This window comes from Alligator mississippiensis, chromosome 4 (genome assembly GCF_030867095.1).
Source record: "Alligator mississippiensis isolate rAllMis1 chromosome 4, rAllMis1, whole genome shotgun sequence".
Lineage (NCBI taxonomy): Eukaryota > Metazoa > Chordata > Crocodylia > Alligatoridae > Alligator > Alligator mississippiensis.
In genome coordinates, this window is record NC_081827.1 from 7,450,256 (window position 1) to 7,473,242 (window position 22,987).

Here is a 22,987-nt window from a genome sequence, read left to right on the forward strand (position 1 = left end):
GCTCAGAAATATCTGAAATAAGTTAGAAGCCTTCATCTTTGAATGCACAGAAAATTCATTCTCTGAACATCTTAAGGAGTTCTCTCAAAGCTAGTCTGGCAGAGTTGCAGTTTCATAGTCCTAGCAATGGTGAGAGTATTAGTGCAGAATAGCTGCAGGCAGGGAATTTTGTGATAACTTTTATTGGACAAACTGCCTGGTTGGGCTAGATGTAGATAAGCTTTTGAATGTGGAGCATTCTTAATCAGGTCTGAAGGAAAAAGCAGCCACAGCAATGATTAAAAACAGCGTGTGAGGGTTGTGAACTTGGAGAAGAGTGAAATTCCCAAGGGAAGCAGACAAGCAATTAATAGAAGAGAAGGTTTTACTGGTGGGCTATCAAGACTTCCAGAAGGAAGGGATCTGTATCACCTGTAGAGTGAAGGAAGACTTTTCAGGAATTGGGTACAGTGGGGTGGCCTGCCTGCAGCATGTGTGCCATGCAACATGGAGAGCCTGCGTGTGTGGCCCATAGCAGTTTGGGAGGCAGTGGGCAGAAGGAAAGCTGTAGAATGGGTAGGGGAAGGTGACCTGGAGTGGCAGTCGGGGGGGATGATCATTAGGAATAAAAATTCAAAAGCTGGCTAAATACTAAGGACCAGGTACTTAACATATTGGTTTTATGGCACATTATAAGGTACCTGATTCCTGAATTTGCTCCTGAAAGGTGGGAATTACCCTCCTCCCTTTTAATAGGCCTTGATCTCCGAGTAATCTTTTCTTCTGTGAATTCCTTGTCTGCTAACCCTAGGAATTTCTCTGCCCCTTCTTACAACTGTTTTTTATTATGCTGTGCTGGCTTTCTCTGTTGAAACCTCACGAAGAATGTTTTGCATTTGAAAGCATGACTGACTCTTTCCCAGATATGCAGGTGGTTCAGTAAAAGAATTACTTGAAAAAATCCTTGTCTCTGTCCTATATTTTTTTTGAGGAGTTCTATCTAGTATTTAGCTTCTGTCTAGTTTTACCCACACAATTACGATGGCCGCTTGCAGGCGACCCATCTGCAGTGCCACATATCACACATGCAGATGTTCCCTGCGCTGCTGCCTTGCAACGTGGTTTTTTTTTTTTTTTTTTACCCCAGGAGATCTTGGGATCAAAAAACGCACATCAAAAAAAAAAGTGGGGCGGCACGTGTGGCAGCAGTACGCACCGCCCCAAACCGGATCCTGGCCAGCCAGGCTTCCTGCCATACTGGGAGGACCCACACAGTTGCTGGCCCCAGCCTCCCCTACCCCATCCGGGGTAACCTGCCACACGCCAGAGCTGCACCTTGTGCCGCTGCTGCTTGTCCCCGGGGAAACGAACATCTGTGCTCATATGGACGCGGCCCACGAGGGCGTTTGGTACACTGTATCAGATGCACATGCCTTTCCCAAAATGCAGTATAGGATCCAAGGATCGTGATGGGTTCGTTGTGGGGGGTGTCGGCTGGAGCAGTGGAAGTATGTTGACAGGTCTTGCACGTAAATAAGTAAATACATAATTAGCTGCCATGTCTTTACTCTGAGGTTATATCATCTTACGCAGAGTTGGTTTAGCCAGCGTGGCAATGAGAAAGCTTGTGATTGGCCAGGGCCACTTCTTCCTGAACTCCTAGCAGTAGTGAAAAGATGAAAGTGGGATTCCTTTCTGCTGTAGTTGGCGCGGAGAGATTTGCCCCAGGAAAAAAAAATCTTCAGACTGCACAACGAAAGAGTTCAGGAGAGAAGCAAGTTTAGTCTGAACACATAAATGCTATAACTTTTTCCTTCGATAAACACCATGACAGTGTTTATTGGAGGGGAAGTGGCTTGTGGAAGATGGTGGATCCAAAAAAAACCCCCCAAAAGCCCAGTGAAATATACTGTGCAAACTCTCTGGTGTCTGTAAGTGGAAGCTGTATTGTATTCCTGTAAAATGATTTCCCTTGCAGATTTCAAATCAAGATGCCAAAATTGATAAAGCTGTTGGACAGTAGTTTTTTCTCCCACCGTATCTGGGCACTGCAAGTATTTTTAATACCAAAGTTGAATTAATGATACAGCCATATTTGAAATGTCCTTGTTCTTGTCCGTTTATTTGTAACAGATGGAAAATGCCATTTTACTTGCACAGATTTTGTGTCTTGGATCCAAGAATTAAAATTGGTTTGCCATGGCTGCTTCTTTTTTTTTCCCCTAAGTCTTTAGACACTTTCCCCTGGAGTTTCTTTTAATTTGTTGCACTTGGCAGCTGAAGGTAAACTGTTACCATTTTTTTTCTGGCATTTTTAATGCTGTGATGTCTACTGATCCTACCTACCATCAAGATCAAAATAACTTTGGTGGCCATTTTTTTTTTTATGGCTTCAGTGACGAAACCTGTTTTTCTTTTAACTGGATAGGTCTGCAAGGTGTTATTTCCAACAGGAATTTGGGTCTTTTTATGTTATGTATTTTTATTCAACCGTTCTACAGTACCTGAGATTTGAAAAAAAAATATAGTCTGATTGATCTGTATTGCATATTTTAATTCATCCCCTTTTTGCTTTTGAATGCTCCATTCACAACTTGTGCGAAGCTTGTTTCTGTCGAAACATTTCTGGTTGTTCACTGGCATTGTTGCTACCTTGTTTCTATTAAACTTCCCTTCATACTGTATCAAAAGGTTTCAGGGCTGGTATTGGAGAGAGGACCATGGGGAAGGATCTGTTCACACGCATACACACTTAACATCGTAATTCTTCTCACATTCGAGGCTTTACTTAAATTAACCATCGTGTTTTCCATGTAGTGTAACTGATCTCATCCGATTGAAATGGTTTTTCTGAGGCATATCTCGTAAAATACTTTTTTGTGTATAAAACATTTTGTTTTCTTGAGAGCCTTTTAGTTTTTACCATCCACTCTATTGATTGTCTGTTTAAAAAGTTCTTGATTAGGAGTCCCTGTAGCATCAAATATTTTCTAATAGTTACCTGCAAATGGATTGCTGAACTGAAGGAAATAAGCTTTAGGAGTCCTTTCAAATGCCACATTTCGCCTCAGTTGATCATTAGTCATGACTCTAGCAAGGCTCAGAGAAAATAAAATGGATCCTGATAAATTCCCCATACTGTCAGATCAAATAACTTTACAATAAATTTATGAACCACTGTGATCAGAAGCTGAAACATTTAAATTGTACCTTGACACAACACTGTATACTTAATCCTATTGAAAGCAGCACTGTAAATCCTTCACATCATGATTTATAATGTGATTATTTCCTTAATATTAAATTGTGAGACCCTTACGTTTATAGCTACTGTTCTTTAAACAGAAAAGCCTTACAGTATATACTAAAATATACTTCCAGCTCAGGGAGCCCGAACAGCAAGTCACGGTTGCTGTTGATTTTAAATGTAAAGCAGCATTTCTTAACCCTTTTTGTACCAGGACCCATTTGCAAACATTGGCCAGTCCCAACCCAGTGCTCCTCACTCCTGACCCGCTGCCCCCAGGCCCCAGCTCCCCAGGGTGTGGGGCAGGGGGCTGCAAGCAGCCCCTTGCAGGCTAGAACTCTGCATACCTGTGGGGGAAAAGCCATGGTTTCCCATGATTTTCCGCTATTGAAGGAGAATCCATTTTTAAAATTTGATCCATTTTTGAAGTTTGTTTGCAACCTTTCATATATTCTTGTGACCCACTTTTGGGTCACGACCCACAGGTTGAGAAATGCTGATCTAAAGGGAATATTCTCTCTGCTACATTCTGTTGAAAGTGAGTAGTTCTCTATTTCTCGCTTTCACCTGCAAGATTAAAAAGAAAAAAAAAAGATAACCTGGAACTAATTTGACTTACGGTTAAATAGTTGCTGAAATGAAGTATTCTGTGTCATCATGGCAAAGATGGATGAGTAGGATAGATTATGAAGAAGGTTCAATTGAAAGAGTTTTCAGGGTTTAACTGAAAGAGTTTTCAACTTTATTATAGCACTGAGAGCAATTTTAGTAGGTCTGATAAAGCTTCACATAGGCAGTGCTGTAAGTAGCCAGGAAAGGGTATTTGTGGCCTCCGCCTGGAAGATTTCTTATACATGGCATGTCTTTCTGATGAACAGGCATGTTCTTTTTGGCATCCCTGACTGGTGTTATATCTACATTTAAATCATAAGCTCTCTGGAACAGGGACCTCTTAATGTGCTAAATGTATATATTTTGTTGTATCAGTGATTTTTAATTCTTATAAAGAAAATCTCAAGAGAAATAGATATTGAGAGGGCTTTTCTATTTTGGGCTAGAGTCCGTATCCCATATGGCAGTGATTCCCAACCAGCATGCTGTGAGATCCTTTTACAGGTGACATAGGCTGCTGTGTAATATTAGCACTATGAGGTGTGCAAACACCTACACATGATTCACAAACGAAACCAGAGATTTCAAATAGGAATCCACGGTGTCGAAGCCAGTCTGACCTGCTGGGGTCTTCCTGAGTTCTTTGCAACAGAAGAATTGCTCAGTTATTTTTCTGTAGTCAGAAAACCAAGTGAAAGCCAAGAGCAGGCATTTCTCGGGGGGCGGGGGTGTCTTGTGTCTAGAAGGTTTCATACAACTTATTCTCTAAGCAGCGCTCCAGGTATGAGGACCACGTACTACTTACTGTGCTCTGTAGTGTATCCGCCTGGGCTTCATACGGCAATGCTCCTTTTTTCCAGGTACTAGTATTTGACCAACATATACTACCTGTCATAAGGTATTGTGAAGGCACCTTTTTACCTTAGTGGTTACAGTGATATTGAATTTTGTGCTTAATTTCCCTGGTTTGACTATTTAACTGTTGGCCTTGGAGTGGAATATACTTGCTGTTCTTGGGCTGGTGAAATTCCTTTATTGTTTGATCAAATGGTCACTAACTTTGATGGAAGTAATATTTAAAATATCTGTTGAAATACTGCCTGAGAAGATAGCTTGTTCAAGATATTGTATCTACAGAGCTACAGCTCCTGCAAATTTACTCATTGCCTGCTCTCATCACCTTCAACTCCAGCTTGGATTATAATACAGGGGAGAGAGTTCAGTAGAGTTTGGGGCAGATGTGAAGGTTTGTATTAATTAGCAGACTAAGGATATGCAGAGGTGAGTGGAGCAGAGGGTGGTCCAAGACTCTCTGTGCTCAGACGTGCGATTTGAAGGGCCACCTAAATGCTAGTGTGCTGGCTGTTATGCATCCTGAATTATGCATTACAGTGCCAGGGTATTGTGTACTGTGCTGGGTATTGTGTTTTGTGCATCAAGGTAGCAGTGCCATTGGGAGTCTTAACTTGTGCGCAGCTTCTTCACCTATACCTTTTACATATCCCTGGTTATTCTTGGCAACTACCATTCAGTTTTCTTTCATTTAGGCTTCGTTTACATGTGGGTGAAAAGTATAAGCCCGCATTTGTGGCCTAAGGTTTCTCTTCCAAAAATATATCATTATAATTTTTTTTTTCTTCTTTGCTTACGTAGGTATTGATTTTAAATGTGTATGATTCTTGTAGTTTACCCCTGGAAGAAGCAGTCTGAGTGCGTAGACATGCAAACAGTTCACTGCAGGATAGGATGGACACATCAGCCACCCTGTGGTAACCGCCAGGGTGACTTCATTTACCGTATGGCAAGTGAAGCTAACTGTGGTAGTTTAGTTGTTTTTCATTGACGGCTTCTGGTATTCACTTGTCACAGGCTAAGAGCATGCTCGTGATCAGCTGTCGCCGAACAGCTGACGCATGATAAGTCCTGCCCCCTTTGACCCCATGTTGAATTGTATATCTCTACAAGGGGTGGGGAATTATTTTGGCTGGAGGGTCGCTTAATGAGTTTTGGTGAGCTATCCAGGACCACCAGGTGCCCCGCCCCTGGCCGCCATCTCGGGACTAGAAGTCCTGCCTCCTAATCTGTGACCTTTGCCACCGGAAGTCCTTCCCCTTGCCCTGGAAGAGCTCGTTGGGTGAGGGTGCCATGCTGAAACTGGAAACAAACAAACTGTACTAAAAAAAATAAACATCAATTATCACTTGCTTTAATTTATTTTAAAAAAGTGTCCTGATTTATTTGCACAATGCATGTAGAGGCAGTTGCATAATAGCTCAAAATAGCCTTACTCTTGTATATTGGGTGTGGGGGGTATGGGTGTGGGGTGTGTATGGGGCTGTGGGAGGGTGTGGGTATGTCTTGGAGGTATGGTGGGGTGTGTGGGAGGGTGTGGGTGTGTGTGTGGTGGGGGGGTGGTCCTTGGGGTCCCTGGAGAGTGCAAGTCCCTGAAGCTGAGTGTGATGGCAGCAAGTGGGGCCAGCCCTGCCAGGTCCCATAGGGTGCAGCTCCCCATGCTCCCGCTCCAGTCCATGGCCGCAATGCATGGAGCCAACCCCACCTGGCCCAGTAGCGCTCCTGCCCAAGTCCCCAGCCACATTTGGTGGCAGTGTGCAGGGCCAGCCTGGCCCCACAGCACACAGCTCCTGCACTCCCACCCCAGTCTCCAGCGACATGTGATGGTAGCGTGCAGGACCAGCCCGGCCCAGCCCCATAGCATGTGGCTCCCTGCACTCCTGCCTCTGCCCCCCGCCGGAGCCTCAGTCCCTGGCTTGTTGGGGCCCATACCTGCATTTCCAGGCTTCATAGTTTCATAGTAGCTAGGGTCAGGAGGGACCTGAACAGATCATCTAGCCTGACCCCCTGCCACAGGCAGGAATGAATGCTGGGTTCACAAGACCCCAGACAGGTGATCATCTAACCTCTTTTTGAATTTGCCCAAGGTAGGGGCAAGGACCACTTCCCTGGGGAGTTGGTTCCAGATTCTGGCCACCCCAACTGTAAAATATTGCCTCCTGATCTCTAACCTAAACCTATTCTCCATCAGCTTATTACCATCATTCCTCGTCACCCCAGGTGGTGCTGGGGAGAATAGGGCTCTTTCTATTTGCTGATGATCCCCCCTGATGAGCTTGTAGGCAGCCACTAGGCCCCCCCTCAGCCTCCTCTTGCTGAGGCTTTACAGATTCAGGTCCCTCAGTCTCTCCTCATAGGGCCTGTCCTGCTGCCCTGTCACCAAGCGGGTGGCCCTCCTCTGAACCCTCTCCAGGCTGGCCACGTCCTTTTTAAAGTGTGGCTCCCAGTACTGGACGCAGTACTCCAACTGCGGCCTGACCAAAGTCGCATAGAGGGGGAGGATCACCTCTCTGGACCGGCTTGAGATGCACCGTTGGATGCATGACAAGGTATGGCTGGCCTTGCTGGCTGCTGTCTGGCATTGGCGGCTCATGTTCATCTTGGAGTCAGTAACGACTCCAAGATCCCGTTCCGCCTCTGTGCTTTCAAGAGAGGAACTCCCCAGCCTTTATGTATGCTGTGGATTCCTTCCCCCCAGGTGTAGCACCCTGCATTTGTCTATGTTGAACCCCATCCTATTCTCATCTGCCCACTTTTGTAGTCTGTCTAAATCTAGTTGCAGCCTCTCTCTCCCTTCAAGCGTGTCCACCTCACCCCACATCTTAGTGTCATCAGCAAACTTGGACAATGTGCTTGCAGGCAGGGAGCCTGGGAACAGCCTTGGGAGTGGGGATGGGGTGGGGGGACAGGCACAAGCTCTGCCAGGTGGAGGCTTCTTTCTCTAGCTTCCCTGGGCTCAGGGTTGGGGCTGGGTCAGGCCAGGCTGGGGTTGGGGCAGTGGGGTTTGCTCAGGGACCAGAGCCACACCTGCTGCACGGAGGCCTGCGGGCTCTATTTAGCCTGCCCCTGATCTCTATACCCTCAAGCAAAATGGCAGGTGGAAGAAAGTTGTCCTTTCTTTTCTTCATTCTGCTTACTGGAGAAAATAATTATGCCTACTAAATGGGAACACTGTTAAGCACAGATATTAAAAGAAAGTTCTAGGGAAATTAAATATGAAAAACCCCAAACAAAATCCATTTTTAATTCAGTGATAGGAGTTCATAACTAAAAGCAGGAATGGCAAGAACCTGAGATTCCAGCCATAATGTTAACGTGGCTATGTTCCAGCTGGCCCAGGTGGGATCTTTTTATGGTTATATAATAAAGCTTACGCTTACTGTTTAAATTGTAAAAGATATATTATAAAATATGCACGATATGTAACCTGCTGGACCTCATTTTACCTCTGGAAATTTAACTATTGCACTTCGTGGTTATCTCTTGTAACTATGCATGTTTAAAATGGTATTCATTTTTTTGCATGTAGTTACTTTAGTATTGTTTTGTATGGGGAATGCAAAACATTTGGGAGGCCTTGGGGACATGCTTAACTCCTGTACTAAATTTACTCACGGTGTAAGTGGCTGTAACTTTGAAGATGCAAGGTGTTACCACTGTTCTGGCTGACAGTGAACTTGGCTCACTGCTTTAAATATGAGCTGCTTGCATACCCCTGGGAGTAGGACTTGCCCTTAAAAAGAAACCTAGTTTGGAATAGGCTTCTTAAAGGGAACTGTGCTCGAGTAAGTGTATCTGTTGCTCGTAATACAGAAATTCAGGAAATGTATAATAAGGTCACTCAGAGCGACTCTTCTGGCATACTGTCCCCATAGATGTTTCTTTTTCACTTTTTTTCTCCTAGTACACACACCATTAAACTTCCTCAGGGCTTCAAAGGGATTCATTTATCTTTGAAAGAGAAAAACATACTTCAGTTTTTAAGACAGATATTTATTCCCAGAGCCTTTTCTTTTAGTGCTGGAGGAATGAACGGACGATCCACGTATTTTGCATGGAGTATATGCCTGGTTTTGACAAATTACAGTTTTCTAGGCTGTATATATATTGTTAACCACAGCTTAGATTTTAAAATCAACTTGTTAAATGAAAATACAAGTTGTACTCCAGAATTAACAGATAGGTACCACCTTTACAGCAGCTCTAGCATTCACATTCACATTGTTGGCCAGTGAATCTAGAAGCTGAAATCCATTGGAAGAGGTTTTGTAACTTCATTTTCGTGGCCCCCATTATGCTGTCGGTACTTCACATACCACTGTATCTGAAAGTGCTGCAGCGTTCCCATAATAAATGGACTCTGCATATAGTCATACCCCCCTTTTCCAGGTTCACTTTTTGAAGAAAGAGCTTTTTCCCTGAGTGTAAGCTGATAACTAAATATAAATACCTTGCACTGCTTTTGTCCTTTCAAGATCCCACAGGAGAATTGAATAACCAAGGAAAGGGCTCCTAGGATTTAACATACTAAAAAAATAATAAAACAAGAACTACATCGAAAAAAATCTGATTGGTATTTTTTACTGCGTGGAAAAAAATGCAGCAAGTACAAATGTCAAGATGTTTAGGGGGCCTTATAGTTCATTCTCATATGTTAAGTGTGACTTTTCTATGGTTGTTTTGGAAGAAAAAAGAAAAAGAAGGGCTTATAATTGAACAGTACTCTACAAAGTGGTTCTGCCACAGCTCTGTAGCCAATTTTGTGGGAGATTGGATTGTCTTATATTATTCAACCAAAACCCCTGTTGTTTCTCACAAGTGTACTATGATAAACTGCCCACCTTTAGTTAAGTACGCTTTCAGGAGATAATGGCAACATCTGTTTCTGACTTTTTTGGTAATATCTGTTGTAAAAAAAATTGTCTCCTCTTGTGCTCACACAAGGTGACAGATTGACAGCTCCTAAAGGGCAGCCATTTATTTATCCTGAACATGGGTGGCAGCAGAAGAAGCTTTCTGCCACTGACTTTCCAACGGACTTTAATCTTGACCTCAAGGAGTTATTTGTAGGCAAAGGGTTTTGTGACTACTCGCTTAGGTAGGGTTGCTCAACCCCCAGCCCACAGACCAAATCTGACCCACAGCCCCATGAAATTTGGCCCGTGGGGTTCTTATGGGTCCAGTAATATGGCCAGAGAGCAGTGGCATCACTCCTCCATCACCAATTTTCTGGACCCATGGGGAGCCCCGGGCCCTGTGTGCTGGATTAGGCACCCGATCCCAGTACACAAGATGGGCAGAGGCACTGTAGGGCCCTAGGGCCTAAACCTGGTGCGTGGGAGCTTTAGGGAGTGGTGCCAAGTGGTGCCCAGGGCCTGATCCTGATGCACAGGGTTCGATTCAGCCTGCATACTGTCCCTGCCCCATTCATCTGACCTGCAGATCCAAAAGGTTCATCACCACTTACTTAAATCATTCTTGAGAACATCCAGAAAAGTGATGATTCTGACAGTAACTTTTCTGTAGTAGACATCCATTTGCTGGGGCAAGCTTGAAACTCAATCCATATTTGATATCCCACTTTCTAAGCAGTCGCTTGATGGCAGTGACCTGTTTCTGTTCTCCTATTTGGGGTTTAGACCTAGAAGTGAGAGCCCCTCTCCCTTCTGTTCTCTGCTTCTGAATCTGGTCCCCATTTTTATAACAGAGAGTTTAATCCTCACGGTTTTGCTTATGAATAAGGACCCCTTTGTGCTAGGTACTGTACAAATACGAAACAAAAGCATAATCTCATTCTCAAAACACTTACAGCCTAAGTGAGTGATATGAATGTCAGCCTATGCCTTTCCTCTAGGTATTTTTGTGCATCATTTCACCAGTGTCTGAGCACCTCCTGATCATTGAATATACTTATCTTCTCAAGCCTCACCTTTCTACAGGTGGGGAAGTAGGAACAGACAGCTTAAATCAGGGGTTCTCAACCTTTTTTGTACCAGGACCCATTTGTAAACATCAATGGCTAGTCCCAACGCAGGCCCCAGCCCCTCAGTGTGTGGGGCATGGGGAGCCCTAAGTATCCCCTTATAGGCTGCAACTCTGCCCTCCTGCAAGGGAAAACCCGTGGTTTCCCATGTTTTCCCTCAGTGGGAGGCTAGCAGACTGTGGAGTGGATGCCTACACGGTCAGGTGGGTGGCCAACTGGCTTAGGGACCGCACCCAGAGGGTGGTGGTGCATGGTTCCTTCTCGGCCTGGAGGGAGGTGGGCAGTGGGGTCCCACAGGGTCCGGTCCTCGGACCGATACTATTTAATATCTTCATCAGTGATTTGGACGAGGACATGGAGAGCACCCTCTCCAAGTTCGCTGATGATACCAAGTTATGGGGCCAAGTTAGTACACCGGAGGGCAGGGAGCAGATTGAGGCCGACCTGGACAGGTTGGATGAATGGGCAGAGAGAAATAGGATGCAGTTTAATAAAGATAAATGTAAGGTGCTCCACCTGGGAAGGAGGAACCCCCAGCACACCTATAGGTTGGGGAGTGTCCTTTTCAGCAGCTTGGAGGCAGAGGGGGATCTTGGAGTCATAATGGACTCCAAGATGAACATGAGCCGGCAGTGTAATGAGCCCATCAACAAGGCCAATCGCACCGTCTCGTTCATTAGCAGGTGCATGACTAATAGATCCAAGGAGGTGATGCTCCCCCTCTATGCGGCACTGGTCAGGCTGCATTTGCAGTACTGCATCCAGTTTTGGGCGGCACGCTTCAAGAGGGACGCGAGGAATCTGGAGAGGGTCCAGAGGAGGGCCACTCGCATGATTAGTGCCTTTGGGAAAGACGCTACGGGGGGAGGTTGAGAGAGCTGAACCTCTTCAGCCTTCACAACAGACGGCTGAGGGGAGATCTTGTGGCCACCTATACATTTATTAGGGGAGGTCAATGGGGAATAGGGGAAGTGGTGTTTACTAGGGCGCCCCAGGGAGTGACTAGGAATAACGGGTGTAAACTAGTTGAGAGTGGATTTAGGTTAGAGATTAGGAAGAACTTTTTCACAGTAAGGGTGGCCAGGATCTGGAATGGGCTTCCAAGAGAGGTGGTGCTTTCACCTCTCTTGGAGGTCTTCAAGAAGAGGTTAGATAGTCACCTGGCTGGGGTCATCTGACTTCGGTCCTCTTTCCTGCCAGGGGCAGGGGGTCGGACACGATGATCCATTGTGGTCCCTTCCGACTCTACAGTCTATGAATCTATGGGTCTTTTTTTTCCTTTAAAGGAAAATCCATCTTTAAAGTTTGTTCATGACACTTTCATATATTCTTGTGACCCAATTTTGGGCTGCGACCCACATTTTGAAAAACGCTGATCATTAAATGACATGTCCAGGATTGTACAAGAAGTCTTGGTGGAGGCAGGTACTGAATCCCCATCTCTTGAATCTCTTAATGTCTCTACACATAAGGTTGATTTTAGGATAAGATCAAACTTGTTAATGTTTCAGAGAATCACTTGCATCAGTTGTGGTTAAGATCATTTAAGTCTTTATTCTACCCTCTTTAGCAAATGCAGTTTCAACAGACACCTTTGTTTTTCTTGTTGTTTAACTATATATTGTAATTTTTTAATATCCTACATGTCATATGTTATCTTTTGATAACACCTTGACAGGCTGGATACCTTCAAGTCAGCCGGCCCTGACAGGTTACACCCAAGGGTACTCAGGGAGCTGGCGAGCATCATAGCTCAGCCCTTGGCACGGATCTTTGAAAGCTCTTGGCGCTCCGGTGAAGTGCCTGAAGATTGGAAGAGGGCCAGTGTGGTACCTGTCTTCAAGAAAGGGAGGAAAGTAGATCTGGGAAACTACAGGCCCATCAGCCTGACCTCTCTCCTGGGGAAGGTCTTGGAAAAGATTATCAAAGAGGCCATCATTAACAGACTAGCTGAAGGCAATATCCTGAGGGATAACCAGCATGGGTTTGTTGTGGGTAGGTCTTGCTCGACCAATCTCAATTTCTTTTATGACCAGGTGACCTATCACCTGGACAAGGGGGAAGAGATCTATATTGTATATCTTGACTTTGAAAAAGCCTTCGATCTGGTATCCCATGATCACCTCTTGGCTAAACTGGCTAACTGCGGCCTCGACCTCACTACGATCCGCTGGCTGGGGAATTGGCTCTGTGGTAGGACCCAGAGGGTGGTGGTCGATCAGAGCCAGTTGTCTTGGTGCGCGGTCACCAGTGGCTCTGTCCTAGGGCCTATACTATTTAACATCTTCATCAATGATGTGGACATTGGTATTCGAAGCGGACTGGCCAAGTTTGCCGATGACACCAAACTCTGGGGTAAAGCATCCACACCTGAGGACAGTAGGGCGATCCAGGCAGATCTTGACAGGCTAATGAAATGGGAGGATGAGAACCTGATGGTGTTCAACACTGAAAAATGCAAGGCTCTCCACCTTGGGAGGAAAAACCTGCAGCATCCTTATAGGCTCAGCAGTGCTACTCTGGTTAGCACTACAGATGAAAGGGACTTGGGGGTCATGATTGACCACAAGATGAACATGAGCCTTCAATGTGATGCTGCGGCTAGGAAAGCGAGCAAAACGCTGGCTTGCATCCATAGATGCTTCTCAAGGAAATCCCAGGACGTCATTCTCCCATTGTACTCGGCCTTGGTGAGGCCGCAGCTGGAGTACTGCGTCCAGTTTTGGGCTCCACAATTCAAAAAGGATGTAGAGAAGCTTGAGAGGGTGCAGAGGAGAGCCACGCACATGGTCAGAGGGCAGGAAAGCAGACCTTATGATGAGAGACTGAGAGCCATGGGACTCTTCAGCCTGGAAGAGCACAGGCTCAGGGGTGATCTGATGGCCACCTATAAGTTTATCAGGGGTGTTCACCAGGATCTGGGGGAACTTCTGTTCACCAGAGCGCCCCAAGGGATGACAAGATCAGACAGTCACAAACTCCACTGCGACTGTTTCAGACTGGATGTAAGGACGAACTTCTTCACTGTCTGAGCCCCCGAGGTTTGGAATAGACTGCCACCGGAGGTGGTTCAAGCACCCACTTGGAACGCCTTCAAGACACATTTGGATGTTTATCTTGCTGGGGTCCTATGACCCCAGCTGACTTCCTGTCCCTGGGGCAGAGGGCTGGACTCGATGATCCTCTGGGGTCCCTTCCAGCCCGAATGTCTATGAAATGTTTTCCCCCTACATGGGGAAGCTGCCCACTTGTTGTTTTCAAAAACCTAATAGCTCAGAATTCCTGTGTTTCAATGTCTGTGTGATCTTGGGATCCTTTGTAGTCTTGTAACTGGGTAAGAATTGAAATGAATGTATTCATTCGTGTAAGCTGTACTGTTTCATTCATACAGTTGGCTAGATTTAAAATGAACAAACATTGGACGGTTCCTCTTTTCTCTTGGTGTGCGTCTTCAAAAGCAGTGTTGTTTGTGTGTTCTCATGCTGCATGTGAAGCCTAGTTATGGTCCAAATTGGAGTACTTATTAAGTGGCAGGCAATAAAATGATGGTTATTTGTATAGTACAGGTCTCAAATTGGAATGGGGTGGGGGAAGAGTCAGTTTAATCCTGAAGGAGCAATAAAATACATAATAAACCTGTAGCCTGATGCTTTTAATGTTCCAGGTCGCCAAGTTGTTTGTAACAGTGTGCTTTCTGATACAATATTTATGATTATTAGCATGCTGTTAAGAATTTCCTTTCTGACATCTTCATTAACTTTAATGTCTGTAGAGCCACAATTGCCCTGCCAGATCCAGAGACGAATGGTAGGTTTTTTTGGAGATAACCTTAAGGTATAGTGTCCCAAACTTGATGGTTAATGTATTTTAATGCATATAAGGATGTGATAAACTGCTATAGTGGATCAGCCCAGTGGTCTGTATTGTTCAGTAGCCTTTCCCTGACAGCACCAGATGTTTTACAGGTAAATGTATCAACTTGATTATAGACATGGAATAACCTGGCCAAGGGAAGAATTTCTGGTCGATGTATGCTCTGAAGATGCATTCCCAACTATTTTTCCTTTGTTTTTATAAATATAAGTGTAGGTGCACTAAGCTTTGCCCTTACTATGTTGTGAAAATACATTCTGCAGTGTATTTGCCCGCAGCACATTTAAACATGCACAGATCTTTTTAATGCCTTTTAAATATTACATGTCCTTTTTCTTTTCTAAAATGTGCCTTGCAAAGCTAAGCCCTAAACTGCTTAGGGTTCGGGTTATTAACCCCAACTTCTGGCTGGGTTCAAGTGGGTGTATCTGATTTTTTTTTTTTTTTTTTTTCCTCCTTTTTGACCATAATGTTAGAATATGGCCGTCTTGTTATGATAAACTGCCTTTGAACATAATGGAGACACAGTGTTCAAGGTCAGGAGTAGCCTGTGGTTGTTTCTGAATTTCTTTTCCATTCCTCCTACATAATTTTTTTCTTATCTCCTTTTTCTGATACCTTGACTTACCAAGTAGAAGTTTTCATTAACTGTCCAATGCACTCAAGTCTTTCTTTCCTGCATAGTTTTATAGTTTATCTAGAACTCAGCCATATGACCAAGTAATTCAAACTATTCCACATACATGACCTTTCATTTGCCAAAAGTAAGTGCCATCTACCAGCGTGATGCCCGGTTTGCTATGTTAGGTCCTTCCCAGTTGACTCCACTCTTGATGCACAAATTACTTAGGCTAGTCATCTACAGAACTTGCCACTTTACTGCTTGTTTTCTTTCCCATGCTGCTTTTCCTGTTCTTGTTTTTTATCTTAGCTAGTTCTTAATCCATGATGGTACTTTTGCGTCTCCCTCTGACTGGTTAGTTTCCTTAACAACTTATTCCGGGTAACTTTTTTGTCAAAGGTTTTTTGAAAGATCACTGAATTGGGTTTTATCTCGGGATCATTCTTTCTTCTTTTTTTGCTCAACAGTAAAACATTTGGTGCCATCTACTATAACATAATAGTCGAAGAATTGCATAGTTTTGCTAGCAGCTCTGCCACTTCGTTCTTACATTCTTTCAGAATTGGATTTGTGGCTTGTTGCTTGTTAACTAAGTTACTCAAACACTTCTTTCTTTGACAACTTCATCACTCGCAGTCCTTCATCTTTTCACCTGAAAAAGTTGAGTCTAGGTTAGATAACTTGCAGTACCTGTGGAAATGAAGTCTGATGCAAAAATGCAAAATAATTCCTTTGCAGTGTTCTTATTCTATTTAATTGCCTTGGTCAGACTCGCGTAGTTCAACAAACTCTCAAGTTATTTCACAGTACAGTTTAGAAGATGAAAGGTTTGTTTTTTTTTCCTTTCCCTTTCCCCCCTCTAAGTTTCCATGGTTGTTTTAGTTGTACCAATTACGTATTTGTATTTAAAGTGGAACAGTGTGGTCCTAGCCTGAATTGGTGCCCCATTTTATTTGCTGTATGGATGTAAGTTTGAGCGGGTCCATGTCTGGATGAGTTTATACTTTAAATATGCGAAATAGAGGATGAGTAAGAGGAAGGAATGTAGCTCATGCATCTTGTGAACATTGTGATGATTTAAAAACCTTATGGTAGTGCCATGAATTTAAAAAAGTGTTTCAGATGTACTTATTAAAATTTTTGCACACATGCTGCTATGTTTCCTAGACAGGAATGATAGATTGATGTTAAAGAACTGGCAGGGGTTTTTGTTGAGTGGTAGCCTTTAATGTTCTTCTAGCATCTTGTGAAGCTTTGGGATGAATTAAATACGGAATTGAAAAGCTAGTTTCTTTTTGGACTCAGGGAGATCTGAGAAATTTCAAATGCTTGGAGACAGCAGACTTGCAGAGTAACACTTGGAAACCACCACTTTATTCATATTTTCAATGTGCTCTCTGAGGGTGGAGGGGGAGGTGCTTTAATTAGAGCGGCTTCAAGAGCCTCTTTAATTAAAGTGCTGCAGCGTCTTGTGTATCAACATCTCTGTGCTTCAAAATGCCTGTGGGGGTGCTTGAACTAAAGCTCGTTTGACCAGCTTTAGTTCAAGTGTCTCTGCTGCCATTTTCAAAAACCAGGCATTTCTTCATGTCTCCAAAACTGGCTTTTAAGAAGACAGTGGCTTGAACTTCAATAAATAAACTGCTTTCAGAAGTGATGGAAAGTTAATGATGACACCAAGGCTGCAGGAGCTAGGGGGTCACAGTAGATGGCCATGATCAAGCAAAGCTGAGCTAGGAGATAAACCTGCAGGAGGCCCCCCCCCCAACTTTTGTTTTTCTTCAGTGGCTCACAAATTGCAGAAAAGCCCAGCTGAGACATCTTAGCAGTATATACAGATGGAATAAATCTTAGCAACATCGCAGTTGGAATAAATATGGATTGGGAATGGCAGTCCCACCTCAATCATGTTGTCTGCAGATGACCTGAAGGGTGGAGAACTATGGTCTTCTTACCTGATTCCCCCATATCCTCTCTTAGCTCCTCTCATTTGCTGTTCCCGTTAGGTTTGTCATCTGATAGAGTATTCTCCAGGGCTGCCATTTCTCCTCCTATTTTGTGGTTTGCCTGGGGGTGACCTTCTGCCTTCTATACAGGGCACAGAATTTAAATTTTAATATACTATGTTTTGAGATCTTTATCCTTGGAAATTTTTAAGAGCACATTTAAAACAAACTTGCCTAGAATGGTTCAGACAGGCTGCATTCACACTTGCAAAGGATCTGGGAGAATTCTTCTAGGTTTGTCTTCCTGGTAGGCAAACTTATCCACAGACCTTTTGAACAGACATTCAAATGCTGAGCTTGCTCTGCAGGCTCCCTCAGTCTGCTTGGAGACAGATGGCAGCAGTGCAAAGGGCAGCTCGGATTGGCTGACCCATACTGCTTCGGGTCAGCTTGTGTCTCCTTGCAGCACAATTTGGGGATTGCGAATGCGGTGCATTTTGCTCCTTGCTTGGCTGGAACATAGAATCTAGCCCAAGAAACCTACAGTCTCCCTGGGGAGGGGTGGGATGTGGGGGGAGAGGAGAGCTGGAAGCAAAGCACCCTGGGATGCTGGGGGACTGTGCTGTGGCATCTCTTGGAAGAGAAAATGTACAGACATTTACTCTCCTGCAAGCAATTAAACTATGGTTGTTCCCTGCTCATTTTTCTCTTAGAGCAGCCAGTTTTGCTCTGGGAGATAAATGCTAAATATCTATATATTCCTGGTTTCTACTGGGAGAACAGTGACTCTGCTCACTATCTTAAGGCTTGCTTTGCTATAGCCTGGCCTGTTTTGGGAATCTGCCAAACATTGTTGGGAAACAGTCTGCCTGGTATGCTAGGTCCGACATGAGATTTTGAGGGAGTGGAAATCTAATCTTTGAATGGGGCACTTGGGATTTTTTATTCTGGCTATTCTAATGCTACTCACCAGTTCCCTGCAGTTGATCCACAGTGATTCTGCTAATCTCTAGGAGCATACTGGAAAAAAAAGGTAGGATGTTCACTGACCCCACAGTAATTGGCTTTTTGAGATGCAGTCTGGGTAGATCCAATTAATGACCCCCCTGCCCCATCCAAGGTTTTATAAGCTACAGATAATACCAGTTTTAAATTGTGAGGGAATAAATTGCATCAACTCTGCCCTTTGGCCTTGCTTTGAAATATAGGGAGATGTAGGATGCATACCTGGTCACATGAATGGTCAAAAGAGTCTATGCTTACACCAGTGATTCTCAATCATGGTGCCTTGAGATCCTTTCATAGGATGCCATAGGGTGCCACAAAACGTTAGCACTGTGCAGACATTTACAAGATAAATCCAGAGATTTCAAATAAGTATCCTCCCTGTCAAAACAATTTTGACCTGTGGTGGTCTTTGCAACACAACACTTTGCCTAGTATTCTTCCATAGTCAGAAAATGAGTGAAAACCCAAGAGCTGGCATTTTCCAAGCGGTTCCTTGAGTCTAACAAGGTTGAGAACTAGTGGTGCACATGCTGCATGTACAGGTGCGTGTATTGGGACCAGCACTAGGGCTGTGCGAAGCTTTGGTTGCTAATTCAATTTGGAGGAGATTCGGTCTGTTTCGGTGGGCAGATCTCCGAATCCAAATTGAATCGGGAGACCAGTGTCCCCTAAATCGGTCGGATCCGAAGTGAATACTAGCCACTTTGCACGGGCCTAAGTAGCACCTCGAAGAGCCACAATGACTATATGGTAAAAAAAAAAAACGTTTTTGTTTCTGGCAGCTGCTCCTTTCTTGCTGTCTTCAGGTGATATTTATATGAACTGACCTGTACGTCTAAGTATTTAAAATTCTTCAGTTCTTTATTTGCCAGTTGTCTACTTTGAATGTCATATGGTCTGAGCAGAAATTGCCATCAGATGCTGAAAGTCTTTTCTGTTTTTCACCTAGAAATGGATCTAGCATCTCTGATACTTCGTCTTGATAGAAACGACATTTTTGACTGCTGTTTTTCTCCCAGCCCATAGCCTGTCTCTTGGAATTTCAGTCTTTGCCAAGGCATGTTTCTCATTTTGGAGCCATACATCTTGTATCCTATAACAGAATCCTATTTAATGATCTACAGCTCCAGTTTTATTTCCTGTTAGTATCTGGCTGATCGATGTATAACCTAAGTGATTGTTAAGGTCAAATGTGCCATGTCTTTATTGGCTGATACCTGAATCTTATTTAGTACACTTTAAAAGAGAGTTCCATGGTTCATTAGACATATTTTACTCATTTTTGTACATTAGAACAGTAAACTTCATGATACCGATGGTGGTGAGAGCATAATTGTTATGCACCGTGTGTATATTCTTGAGTGCTGCATTAAATGACATGAAATATTGAAATACCTTTTCAGAGTTAAAACTAATAGGATCGATTTTAACAGTGAATGTATTTTTACAGGTCTTCTAGATGTGCAGAAAATGAGAGGAAGTTTCTCTGCTGTGGCTCAGCACAGCTAGGGGAGCTGTTTTGGGAGACTGGCAAAGGGATTAAATTAGTTTAAGCTTTGGTCAAGCATTTCTGACTGAGTTCTCAAGATTATTTTGCAGATAAGATGGCTTTCATTTTGGCCTTTATAGGGGTGGCATTCATTCTTAAGGGTGGAAATGCAGTCTCTTAACTGCTTAGATTTTTCATTTCTAATGCTCACTGATGTGTTGGGATGATTTGTGCGTTATGCTATGACAACTGGATCATTGTTCATTGAGGCTGACACTTCTGCTAAATATATTTTGTAGCTTTTTTGATAGTCTTAGTATCTTGTATAGGTACTTGATACTCAGTGGAAGTGCATGGATCAGGGACGGGCAGTTATTTCGGACGGAGGACCACGTACTGAGTTTTGGCAAGCCATTGAGGGCCTCATGACAGGCAGCCAGGGGCAGATAAATATTAATTTTCTAAATTTTTTAGGGGCCCCGTGGGCCAGATAGTGGCCTGATGGGCCATATCTGGCCTGCGGATCACATTTTGCCCACCTCTGGCATAGATGCAGTATAACAGCTCCACTGTCTTTATAAAATCTGAAGGAGGATGAGGGCGTGCTGGTTTAGGCTCAGCCGGGACCAAATCGGTGAGGATGCTTTGAATGTTGGGCGAGGACAGTCTCTCTGCTCTTGACAACATGTGCAAGTCTGCTATTTTTGACCTGGGTTTTGTAATGATGCACTCCTAGATCAAACAGCAGGTGTGTTTCTGGGCCAAGATAGAAACAGGCATGGTTTTTTTCCTTCCAGCATAGACTCTGCTTCTGTGCATTTGTCACCTTGAGGTTAGGTTGCTTCAGTGCATAACGATGGTCGGCCTGCTTGGTCCCAGGAGAATGCAGAAGATTCATGAGGCATTTTTGGACTAGCGGTTTTTTAGTTGCTCTGGTTTGTGTTTATGAATAGTTTTCCAGCTGCTGGCCGTAAAGTGTTCGGTTTGCAGTTGTCTTATTTTTCTGTTTCCCTTCTTACCTGCCTAGCAGGTAAGTCTGCGGGAAAGGAAAGGGGGAGGTGGGGGTGCAGATTGAGGCAGAGGGAGAAAAAATTATTTGGGGGCGCACCTCCCCAGCAGGTTGTCTCATCCGGCTGGGGCCCCACTCAACTTACCACTGCTCCTGCCTCTGCAGCACTGTCCCTTACCGCGGGGACCTCGATCTAGCCCCTGCCCTTTCCTTCCCCGACGGACTGACCTGCTGGGCTGGGGCACGCATGCATGCACGCGGGCACTCAGCCCCCCACCCCAGCCTCGGATCAACTCCAAGAGGCTCCGAGATCTACTGCTGGATCGAGATCCACTGGTTGGTGACCACTGGCGTCAGGAGTGCTTTTACCAGTGGAGGAAGACCACTATTCTCTATTAGCATAGCTCTTTTAGTTATATCATACTATCCCAGCAGTGCGGTTTAACTGAAGTCAGCCAGGAACCTTGATGTAAATCATTTATTTTTTGTTTAGTTTCAATTCCTCTTTCACAAGTGTAGTTTCTAACTGTTTTCCTGAAGGAAGGTTGTTCTTGTTTGCTGGTATAAGCACTTAGACATATTCACTAGTATAGCTATTCCATTAATTTTAGTACTTCTAGCCAACCAGGAGGAGTCACTATTTTCTCTATACATTTATATAAAAAATTATATATCTGAACACACATTTATTCAGTTTTTAAATATTTACTTTTATATAGAAAATGGAGAAGGTTTGGTTTACTTACTAGATGATGCTTTTTATTCATGTCTTTTGCCAGCTATTGGATAGGAAAATAGAATTCAATAAAAATATACAAATGCATCTCTTTGCATCCCCGAATGATGGAGGTAGTCGTAAGGTTTGTTTGCTAATTGTTATTGGGCCAGTGCTCTTTTTCAAGTCTACTATCTGTAGTGTAGATTTGGCTATGAAGGGCGGATTTCAAGTTTACAAGCTGATTTGAATGAGGAGAGGGTATGTATATTAATTGAACATGTGTAGAGTAATATCACTTATCCAAAATCCAATTCCCCCCTCCCTCCCCCCGATAATGGAAGTTCAATTTTGGAAGGTCTTTGGGTTTGATAGGAAAAATAAATGGAAAACAAAATAGTATATTATGTTACAAAATGTTTTGTTTCTGTAATTGCTAACAATACTGTGTTTTGATAACATCTTTATTCTCTATAACTTTCATTAATTACAGTTAATGAAGAAGAGCTAAAGAAAAGAATAGCCGAAGAGCTGGCATTAGAACAAGCCAGGAGAGAGACTGAAGCTCACAAAAGGTTTGTTTGTGATCATCCACAGCTGTACTTTTTATAAAAATTGTTCAGTGATTTTTAGTAGTTTTACAATAAATGAAGAGCTATTGAAATGTCTAATGACATGCTGATTTCTAGTGCCATAGGAAGAACGGGTAGACTCTGTTTTGGTGTTAAATGCATGTTAAAACAAATTAACTGAGTCCTTTAGTATAGCTCTCACTCTTAATTTGTTATCTAAATCCCTTTGACCTCATAAACCTGATTTGCTTGTAATCTTTTAAACCAAATGTGCATTGAGTTAGGGTTGACAGTAGTCTTATGTAGAGCTTACATTGTTGCTTGTGTAGGACGTTTTGGATAGGGATGATCCAGCCTTGGGTAGGGGTTGGACTAGATGTCCTTTGGACGTCCTTTCCAGCTCACCTTCTCTCTGACTTGGATTTGTTGATATCTCTGAAGTCCTGGAAGACACTTGGCTGCACAGAGATAGAAACAAGTTGGGAGAAATGTAAAGGTGTGTTGCTTATAACTGTTCTGCTTGAGTAAAGAGGTACATTTTAATAGTAGGGGAAATATTAGTTTCTTGTTAAACATAAATCTTAACTACTTACTGTCCTTTGCCTTTGGAGTTGGGGGGGGAAGAACTCTCATTCCGGTAGGTTTCTTAAATCAGAGTGTAATTAGTACCGCTAAAATTGGCTGCATACATTTCTTTTGTTTTGCACTCAGCAGTATATTATTATTTAATTGGATTAGGTTGACGGATTATATAATTGGATACCAGAGTACAACCATTCTAAAAAACCCAGGCCCCTTTGATTCAGCTGTAAAGCAAATCAATACGTTATGGTGAAATCTTCTGCTTGACATATTCCTGCTCTTTGAAATTGCATTTGGTCTTCATAAGGAAATTTTGTTTAGTACTTGCATTTCATATTAAACTGTGGCTTATTTAAACAATTCTACAGTGTCCATATGTGTTTTTATTTTGGTTTTATTGTTTTGTTTTGGTTGTTTTTTTTTTTTACTTTTCAGTAACTTTCTCTGGTTATTCCATAAGTCCATTTTGCTTGCCCTTGCCATGGTCTGTGAAATATT

At 43.4% G+C, this 22,987-nt stretch overlaps 1 protein-coding gene across 3 annotated transcripts in view; it reads left to right on the plus strand.

Moving 5' to 3' along the window:
- Positions 1 to 22,987, plus strand: part of CHCHD3 (coiled-coil-helix-coiled-coil-helix domain containing 3) — a 227,537-nt gene that overhangs the window by 28,599 nt on the left and 175,951 nt on the right. For all 3 annotated transcript variants that reach the window (XM_014607579.3, XM_014607578.3, XM_014607580.3), the window contains exon 3: positions 21,829 to 21,910. In XM_014607579.3, the coding sequence (XP_014463065.1) occupies positions 21,829 to 21,910 (82 nt within the window). The remainder of the gene's footprint in view (positions 1 to 21,828; positions 21,911 to 22,987) is intronic.